At 47.9% G+C, this 9,082-nt stretch overlaps 2 protein-coding genes across 3 annotated transcripts; both read right to left on the bottom strand.

Moving 5' to 3' along the window:
* Positions 1–54: 54 nt before the first annotated feature.
* Positions 55–3,696, bottom strand: tdh2 (L-threonine dehydrogenase 2). Its single transcript, XM_062557300.1, has 8 exons — positions 3,037–3,696; positions 2,429–2,471; positions 2,272–2,342; positions 1,979–2,128; positions 1,710–1,882; positions 1,520–1,610; positions 1,155–1,424; positions 55–930 (listed from the first exon to the last, which is right to left on the bottom strand). The coding sequence occupies exons 1-8, from the start codon at positions 3,200–3,202 to the stop codon at positions 785–787; spliced, it is 1,110 nt and encodes a 369-aa protein (XP_062413284.1). The 5' UTR covers positions 3,203–3,696; the 3' UTR covers positions 55–784.
* Positions 3,697–3,738: 42 nt separating this feature from the next.
* Positions 3,739–8,368, bottom strand: zgc:154055 (uncharacterized protein LOC556036 homolog). Of its 2 annotated transcripts, XM_037487593.2 has the most exons (11): positions 7,912–8,368; positions 7,656–7,712; positions 7,297–7,405; positions 6,979–7,104; positions 6,337–6,510; positions 6,048–6,265; positions 5,778–5,939; positions 5,359–5,500; positions 4,668–4,888; positions 4,405–4,556; positions 3,739–4,213 (listed from the first exon to the last, which is right to left on the bottom strand). In XM_037487593.2, the coding sequence occupies exons 1-11, from the start codon at positions 8,094–8,096 to the stop codon at positions 4,113–4,115; spliced, it is 1,647 nt and encodes a 548-aa protein (XP_037343490.2). In that variant the 5' UTR covers positions 8,097–8,368; the 3' UTR covers positions 3,739–4,112. The 2 variants fall into 2 exon arrangements, with proteins under 2 accessions (XP_037343490.2, XP_037343492.2); XM_037487595.2 differs by lacking the exon at positions 7,656–7,712.
* Between the last annotated feature and the right edge of the window lie 714 nt (positions 8,369–9,082).

Here is a 9,082-nt window from a genome sequence, read left to right as displayed (position 1 = left end):
ATTGCTTTCCAAATGTTTAGTTGGACAACTGAAATTAATCACGATTGTTTGGGTAAGTAACATTTTATTGCTCAGGGTATGATTCAAAAGTACACAGCATTTTTTATACATTGCTTTCCAAAGCAATCTTCAGTAAACAAGGCTTTATTTGCTATAGGCGATCATTCATGAATAAAATCACACAAAAAGGCAACCTGCTAGATGCCACAGCAAGAGTAGTGGGGTTGTACACTATGTGTCATGTTCACTTGGTAGACTATTTTATAAAATACTGCCTTTTGAAAACAGGCAGAATATGTGGTGTATCATTACCAGAGTTAACTGAGCCATTCCAGATGATCCTTGAATTAAAGTGTTCAGCAGATGTATTAATTTCAATGTGCAACTTGACCATATTGTATTACATATTTTATTACACATTGTGAGAGACTGTTGTGTCCGTTGATGCGAGTCACATGACATTTGGTCATTTCTGCAGTCCCTTGTTGTCTGAGAATTATTTTTTTTTAAAGCGATGCTTATACCATGATTACAATAAAAACAACAACAATTAAGGGAAAGTTTGACAGTATATTATTCTCTGAAAAAAATGAGATGTTTGCATATTGAGATTATCTGATTGAGAGGTCCTACTTTCCTTTACAAACAGTCACTGGCTTGTTGCAATACACTTTGACAACATATGATGAGGAAGTGAAAGAAAGTGTATCGGCGGGTAAATGCATCTGGAAGAAAAAGCCAGGGGCAAGGTGGTCAGTCTTTGGTGGTCAGGACCATGTTTTTGCTAACTGACTGGCAGACCCTCGTTTGTCCTCTTGTCTCGAATGGAGCGCAGCATGTCCGAGACCAGCTCCTCAAGCTGGAAAGCTGGCGTCCAGCCCCAATCTCTCCTGGCATTGGTGTCATCGAACCTCACGGGCCAGCTGTCTGCTGCAAAGTGACACGCAACACGACCACGTTACTTCCATCACCTCACGTTCCTACCTCAGTCAGCTAGGGATACAAATCATGTCATTTCAAAATTAAAAAAACACTTAAAGTGAATATTCAAGAAGATGGCTAACCAGTATGATGTATTTAACAGACTGAAAACAATGCAAGGTTGGATAATCCTGCACAGGGTTGTGGGTGTAGGTACGTGCACCCCGTCATACCGATGTTCTGGCGGACTGAGTCGGGATTGTAGGTGACTTTGAGGTGAGGGAGATGCTTGCGGATTTCCTGCGCCAGCTCTTCTGGAGTGAAGCTCATGGCGGCGATGTTGTAGGTACGCAGAGACATCTGGCACTCTGGGGCCTGCATGAACTCTACGGTGGCACGGTGGCAGTCGGAGATGTGCATCATGGGAAGGCGGGTGTCTGGACGCAGGTAGCACTCGTGGTGACCCGTACTGAGGGCATCGTGGAAGATTTGAACGGCATAATCTGCGAAGAAAGCGTTCCGGAGTGCCTTGTCAGTGACATCAAGCTGATTTTACTGAATATATGGTGCTTGCACAAGTATGGAAGTGATGCAACACCTGTTGTTCCTCCTCCAGGGGCGGTGTTGACTGATATCGCGCCTGGGTACCGCAGGCAGCGGAAGTCCAGACCATATTTATGATGGAGGTACTAAACAGAAAGAATATTGAGATGTCACCAAGTTTCACAAAACAATGTGTCACAATACCGCGTGCATGTGTATACATGTGGATTTTAAGAATTACACGCCTCCCCCATCAGTTCTCCATGCACTTTGGACACGCCGTAGATGGTTCGAGGTCTTTGGACACAGAGGTCAGGGGCCGGGTCACGTGGAGAAGAGGGCCCAAATGCTCCAATGGTGCTGGGGACGAAGATGCGCAGGCAGTTCTCCAGGGCCAAGTCCAGCACATTGTGGAGGCCTAGATGAGCAGTACAACATCCAAAGAGGAGTTTAGACCTCACAGCCCCCCGATAAAAGACGGCATACGTGTGAATGGAGAGTGTGTTCAGCGGACCTGTGATGTTGATCTTGCGTGCCAAAGCCACATTGGCTTCGCCCACAGCACTAAGCAGAGCACTGTAGTGTATCAGCCAGGTGACGCGATAATTCACAATCAGTTCTCTGAGATGTTTGTAGTCCAACACATCAGCGTACACAAAAGGACCTGATGGGGAAAGAGACAAATATTGGTCAGTGTAGGATTTAACGAGCAGGGGAATAAGTTGTACATTTTGATCAATTTAAGTTGGAGATGCAAAAAACAACAGATCTGTGGTAAAAAAAACAACTTCATTTTGATTTGCATACCACTGCTGAGAATATGAGGTGGAGGCTTCTTAATGTCTGACAGGATTACATTCTCTGATCCGTACTGTTTCCTAAATGTCGAGAGAGATGTGACATGGTTCAAGTTTCAAACATTTTCTGAGGGTTTGTTGCTTCAGGAAATGTCCACACATCTCACCTCAGTATCTGTGCCAGTCCCACACCTAACTGCCCAAGACCACCTGCATATAAACACACAGCTTAGTATTTTTATTTTTTTAAGAGAAAATAGAAGAAAAAAAATCTGGAGTTTGGTATCCAAGCGGATTTCGGTGTACTACGCTTCACCTTTTTGTTTGTTCCAAAGCTTTATCCTGGGACAAAAAGCGACAGATGGCTATTATTCTCCCATACAGTGACTCATTGGCTCCTTTATATCACCAGCGCTGTCTGTGCGTAGCCCATTGTGATGCGTCAAAATGGGGTCCTGCTGCTGGTGCAGTAAAAACCACTCCAAAAAAATGAAAAACTATGCTACACTCATCTAGTAATCCATTCGTGCCATTGACGCCACTTGCTTTTCCTCTGAACATATGATCTGCTTGGAAGTGAGCAACGCTCTCGTATCCCTTACTGGGGGCCCTTGAGCCAGGCAATCAACCCCGTGTTGTGACTGCTTTGTGGACCCCGAGTACAAAACAGGGGCCTCACAGTGAGAGCGGGAGAGAACAATGGTAGCTTCGTGGAAAAGTCCATCTTCGGCTTTTAACAAGAGATCGTTGAAAAAAACGCATTACATTACATTACCTGTGATGAGGACACGGGGGGCTTTCTGAGCAGGTGGGGGGCTATAGTTCTCCTGGCTGTTCCACCTGCTCATTGGCCTTGGCCAAGAGGTCAAGCTTCCAGCGGGCAGACCTTGCGCCCTGCTGAGGCAACCTCGGCAAAACAAGCGCAGCAAAGCGGGGTGCATGTCCACCGGGCGTCCTTCAAAAAGAATGAACCAACCTTAAACTTCGTCTACAAGTTGTGTTAAAATATATATTTTTTAAAAACAAAACATAACCGGCAAACAAATGAACAGGGCACGGAAAAAAGTCTTTCACCTGTGTGCTGACAAAATGAGAAATCCCAGATTCTTGGTCCAAACCCAGCTGTAAATCCGAAACAATTCCTCTGGACTAACTAATTAAATAAGGGCTGATAAGATGGAGGCATTCGAGCGTCGGTAATAAAAGATCGCCATCCGTCTGCCGAGCGCCTCAGTTCACCGCGGTAACCACAGGGTGAATGAGCAGCGGTAGAAAGTCATGCTGGGCTGTGTGGTTCATGTCCACATTGTGTCATCGCCGGGGCCTGTGGGTCCTGACTGAAGGGGACTACAGCATCCGGGTTGCAAAGCTCCGTGTGTGCAACAACACAACATGCTGACTTGCAGTGCACAGGGATTTGTATTGTGAACAGTGTTTAGCTGAGCTTAACAGGACTGGGGGGGGGGGGGGGGGGGCGTGTAGGTTATATAGCCTCCTTCTTATGATATTCTCTATGAATGAATATCAGAAAAGGATTTTTATTTACAATTGTATCGTAAACTAAAACTATAACCTACGGTATATGATCATTATATTTATTTTAATAATATTTTAAAATGGGGTGTGGGGGCTAAAAGTCCCCAGATGAACTCAGAAATTGTGATTTTTTTTTCTTCTTAAAATGATTTATGAAAGAATTAAAAAACGAACGTACATTAAAAAACAGCAGGTTGTCAAACATTCTGAAATTACATTTCCATGTCAAAAGGCACTTCACATTGCTATTGTCCCTCCCTTGAACACGATCCACGTGTTCAGGTTGTACAACGTCCCCTTCGCCGATAACTGGCATCAGCTGAGCGCCAGCTTCCCCCACTCAGTGACCATGTTCCTTATCTCCTCCTGAGCCTCTTCAAGGTGCCGAGCCTGCGGGGTCCACCTCAGAAAAAAACCTTAGGGACAGGGAAAAGGTTAAGACGCCGACTTGACAATAACCCCAAAAAGACACAGGTCACGTCTGTCCAGATTATCATCACTTACTCAATTCATCCCATTAGATACAACTGGGGGTTTGTCTCAAATAACAAAGTCATGCAGTCGGACGAAAAAAGGTGAGATCATGTGTGAAAACATCACAGCTCACCTCTCCACAGCTGTAGGGACTGAGGGTGCACTGAGGGCCAGATGGCTAGCCCGGTGGGCTCATACAGGGGGTTGGAGTAGGGGTCCCTCTCCCCGGGCCTCAGCAGGGCCCGGAACAAGCAGTGGGTGTTCTCCTTCACTCGCACAGCACACCTGGTAAAGGTGGGTGGGTGGGGGGGGGGAAATAGAGCGAGTTGGAGGTTTTGAGTCGGCCGTACACACCCCCCCGGTGCCCAATCGACCCGAGCCTACATAAGGACTGACCTCTCCCGGTCGCTGTTGCACAGGAAGGTGCCGTAGTCGGACGCGTAGGCCTCGGTCGCCAGCCTCAGCAGCAGCGCCTCGGAGAAGCCCAGGGCCAGAGGGAACTGGCGCCACAGCTGCCACACGCAGTCCAGCAGCAGCAGGAAGGCCGGGGACTCCTGCTGGAGGCGGGCGTGGGAGTACGCCGAGTGGGCACATCGCCGCCGGAACGGGTGTCCCGCCTGGAAGGGGGGGGAGGAGGGGGGGTACGATGTGAATCGTGTAAAAGGCACGTTAGAAATATCCTCTTAAAAAATCCTCTAAAATGCTCCACTACACCGGAGGCACAATTGTTGGAGAAGGGAAATATTTGGCCACAAAAGGTCAATGGGGGCCAACGGTGACGAGAAGCGAGTCCTGCGCTACACAAACAGACGTTTTTTTTTTTTGGTGTAGACATTTCCTGGAAAGGTCAGATTGTGGAGCAATATCCTTGCAGCAAGAGATGTGGCCATAGCTTCATGTGAGAAAAAAAACGTGCCCGAAAGTTAAAAGTAACACAATTCAATAAGCTGAAAGTAACCACCTAAAAAAAAAAAATCAAGAGTAGCGCATTCTGCAACGGAAAGATAGTACATTAAAATACACATTGTGGCTGACCCTGTGTCACTGACACTGATCTATTTGAACACACACACACACAAACACTCACCTCTACCCACTCCTTCTCCAGAAGAGCCAGGAAGCCCTCCAGCGTGCGGCAACATGGGTCCATGATGAGCTGAGCCACAGTGCTGATGATCAAACAGGAGTCTGTCCCCTCAGAGCCGTGAACCAGTACCGAATGACCGTCCCTGCATAAAACCCATAGACACACTACAACTCAGTTGTGTCACTTTGGGTATTAGAAGAGTGCACTTATTGGTTTTTGCTGGTTGGTCCCCTTATTTGTTACGCTATCCTCGTGTGGTTACATGCATCAAACATAATGTATTCTGAGGGAGTAGGATGAGTGCAAATATAAAAACTTTACCCACGAGACAAGAGCTAAGTGCACATCGACTGCGATGCCACCAAACACACACACACACACACACACACACAAACACACCCTGTGAGCGTAGCGCCTACCTCTCCACACACTCCGCCAGCAGGCCAGCGGTGGACAGGGCGACTTGGACGTGAGACAGCCACTTTGAATTCTCCAGCTTACTGAGCCATCGGTCCATGTTGTGGGACTCGTCCCCGCAGGCCTCCACCAGTTTGACGAGACTCTCCTGCAGTGCTTTGCCCCTGTAGGGCCAGTGGCGTCCAGTTATGTGGGGGGGGGGGGACACATCAGCACCATTAAAACTGGGGGGAACCGCGCTCAACTCCCGATGAACCAGCGTTCCCACTCACCTCTCCATCTGCCTGTGCAGTCTCTTCCAGCTGCCGTAACCCGATTTGGACTCAAACCCTCCGCCCGTTATCCGGGCCTGCAGGGCCTGCTGACTGGAGCGCGTGTCGATGATGAAGCCTCTGTCCGAGCCTTCGATCACCGCCCGGAGGAGGTGCTCGTCCTCCCCGCAGCGCTTCCTATTGGCTCCGGTCAGCGGCTGACTGCTGCGCATGATGACCTGAGGAGTTGGGATTTCAAAAATGTTTAGCTGCATGCGTGTGCCGCAGTTGACGCGTGAGAGCGCCTCACCATGCCGTTCTTCCTGTGGTAGTAGCAGAGGACGGGGAAGCGCCCCCCCTGTCTGAATTTGGCCGCCTTCGCCAGCATGTTATCGTCGGTGTTCTTGGGGACGATGACAGCCGAAGGGTAGGAGGGACACACGGAGTAGTCTCTGTTCACAGTGCTCAGTCTCCACCTATCATGCTGCAAACAGGAAAGAGAGAGAAAAAGAGGGGGGGGGGGGGCATCACTGCAGGTCAGGGTAACTATTTGAACTTTAATACGCACAGGGCATGCAACTCGCACACGACTTTGAGTCAAAGGAAACTATAACCTACAGGAAACAGCTCTAAAGTGGGCAGGTCCCCCTTCCTCTGCGTGAAGGACAGGTTTTTTACATCTTCACCAAAAGAGCGCAAGTGCAGCAAGCCCTGAGTCTTAGCTTAGCATTCTGGAGTCAGAGGGGGTGGACACAGCTAGCCTGGCATATTATTCCTAGCCAAATCAAAAGATAAGGGGCAGGGATATCCTGAGTTTTGACCCAAGCATTCAGTTTCCCAGGCATTTCCCTGTCACGTGGTTGTTGGATCACGATCGGGGACGGGTGGCCCGCGGTACCAATCTGTTTTATGGGTTAGGAACAGGCTCACGAGGCTCACGTGTGTTGCTTACAAGTTCCTTCATTTGACTGTAACGTTTTTCAGTGGATGAGAGGCCCCACTGGTCCTGCAGGCTGATGTCAGAAGGTCTGTAGAAGAAAGGGTACATCTTCTCCACACTGTCCAGACAGGACAGGGTCTGGAGAAAGGGAAAAGAGGGATCAGCTTTGACTTGACTTCCAAAGAGAACGTTAGCATTTCACACTATTTCCCGCTGTTGCCCTCTCCTGTGCGTTCTGGTGTTTTCAAAGAACGGATGTGAGATCCCATCACATTTCCTCATCCCTGTATGCTGGAGGGTTTCGTAGGATTACTCGGTTACTTTTCATACCTCGATGGAGTGAGCGATGTTGAGACACTGCTCCATGCCCGGGATGTCTAGCTGGAGCACGCGCAGATCTTTACACTTTATAGTAATGGTCCCCGAAGATCCAGATATCCTAAACACACACACATGTACAACTGTGTTTCCTACGTCTACAAAAATAGAACCAATACCCTTGTGTCCTCCTGTTCCGACTGTAGCAGGGCAGAAAGTTTGAGCGCAGCCCGAAAAGGAAGGGAAACCCTGCTACACATCGAGCGGTTTCAAGCAAGCTCCGAAGACGCTGTTAGCAGAAAGCAACGCGATGAGATGTTGTTAGGACACTTCCTCGTTCAGCACACATGGCAACACAAATGATGTCCAACCTTTGACTGCGGCCTTGATTAGAGAAGGGCCCGGAGTGGGCCAAAAGGTTTTCCACACTGGTTAGAAAGATTTGAGGAACAATGGAATTAGACATCAATTTGACATTCCCTGACAGCTTGGGTCCTGATTAGTAATGTTGATTAGTGTGATCATTTGCTCGACTGTAAAACCAGGTATGTAAAAAATATAAAAGTGCTCTATAAACCCTTAATAAAGGCTGCAACTTCAAATGCTTTTTTGGTCCTCCTGCCTCACCTTTTCTCAACGGCATCGATGTTCCTGAGGAGCAGCAACACCTGCCGGCAGCCGCCCTCCTCCCTGTCCGAGAAGAGCAGGTGGTGGCCGGTGACGCACAGGGTGCCTCTGGCCGGAGGGTGCAGCGGCTGACGGAGCACCACGTCCTCCACGTTGGCGGTCCTGATGTGCTCCGAAAACTCCATCACGCAGCGGCAACCCGAAGAAAAAGACCCCGCCTGTGGACTTTTTTTCAGTGCACAAGTGGGCAAATCACTTCCTCGACTCTAGATAAAGATGAAGAAAAAAAAAAAAAAGCTCCCTTCTGTCCTCCCCTCACCAGGCGTTGCAACGCAGCGGTTTACGCGCGATAAGGGGCCTATAAATCGATGTTTCTTCCTGAGCACGGCCAGGCGCTATAACGTTGCCACACCTTCCCCTCACACAGGTGGCTGCGCGCCGAGCTGCTCTGGAAAGAACGATGCGCTGCTCGAGGCGACAAAAGACGGAAGTTCCTGTTTCCTGAGAAACAGCAGCAGCGATATGTGTCACACATATTGGTGGTAAAAGTTTCGCGCACATGGTCGTTAGGGGGGGGGGGGGGGGGCAGCACTGGTGCGCTTGTTGTACAATAAATGGCCACTAGATGGCAGGGTGCTCAAAAGCAGAGAGCTGGTGCTTTGTGTTTGGAAGACAGTTTTGAGCCTGTGAAAATACTCAAGTATCAGTGTTAATATGGTATAATCAGTATTACGACACAGGGGTGGAATGTTACAAAGTCTATGAACGAATGTAGCGCATAACAGTATGAAACATTCACCGCAATACATTGAACTAAGAACCAACTGCAACAGTTGAATCTTTCTCACACAAATCAGTAAGACATTAATGGAATATAGTGCAAGAGAATAATGCAACGCCTGCTGTGGTCAACAATTTAATATGACAATATATCATAATGTCATAAATCATAAACATCCTGATACACATTGAGGCCCTTTGTCTACTAAATAGATGATACCAGGAACATATTTCTCAAAAAATATATATTATTAAGACCTTGAATTTAAGACAAAATTTGGACAAGATCCCACCAGGACTATAATAAATTATCAGAAAACCTTATATATCACATGGGAAATTCCCAATACAAGATGTTTACATTTAATGAAGTATACTTTATTGTTATGTA

Source organism: Pungitius pungitius, chromosome 14, assembly GCF_949316345.1.
Source record: "Pungitius pungitius chromosome 14, fPunPun2.1, whole genome shotgun sequence".
Lineage (NCBI taxonomy): Eukaryota > Metazoa > Chordata > Actinopteri > Perciformes > Gasterosteidae > Pungitius > Pungitius pungitius.
Note: the sequence above shows the minus strand (reverse complement) of the source record. Positions and strands in the feature narration are given on the sequence as shown.

Coding starts and splice junctions, on each gene's coding strand:
- tdh2 (XM_062557300.1), bottom strand. CDS start 3,202: ATGCACCCCGCTTTGCTGCGCTTGTTTTGCCGAGGTTGCCTCAGCAGG. Junction 2,129..2,271: donor ACCTCATATTCTCAGCAGTG/GTATGCAAATCA, acceptor TTTCCCCATCAG/GTCCTTTTGTGTACGCTGAT. Junction 1,425..1,519: donor CCCTGGAGGAGGAACAACAG/GTGTTGCATCAC, acceptor CTTTCTTCGCAG/ATTATGCCGTTCAAATCTTC.
- zgc:154055 (XM_037487593.2), bottom strand. CDS start 8,096: ATGGAGTTTTCGGAGCACATCAGGACCGCCAACGTGGAGGACGTGGTG. Junction 5,940..6,047: donor CTGCACAGGCAGATGGAGAG/GTGAGTGGGAAC, acceptor CTGGCCCTACAG/GGGCAAAGCACTGCAGGAGA. Junction 4,557..4,667: donor TGCAACAGCGACCGGGAGAG/GTCAGTCCTTAT, acceptor CACCTTTACCAG/GTGTGCTGTGCGAGTGAAGG.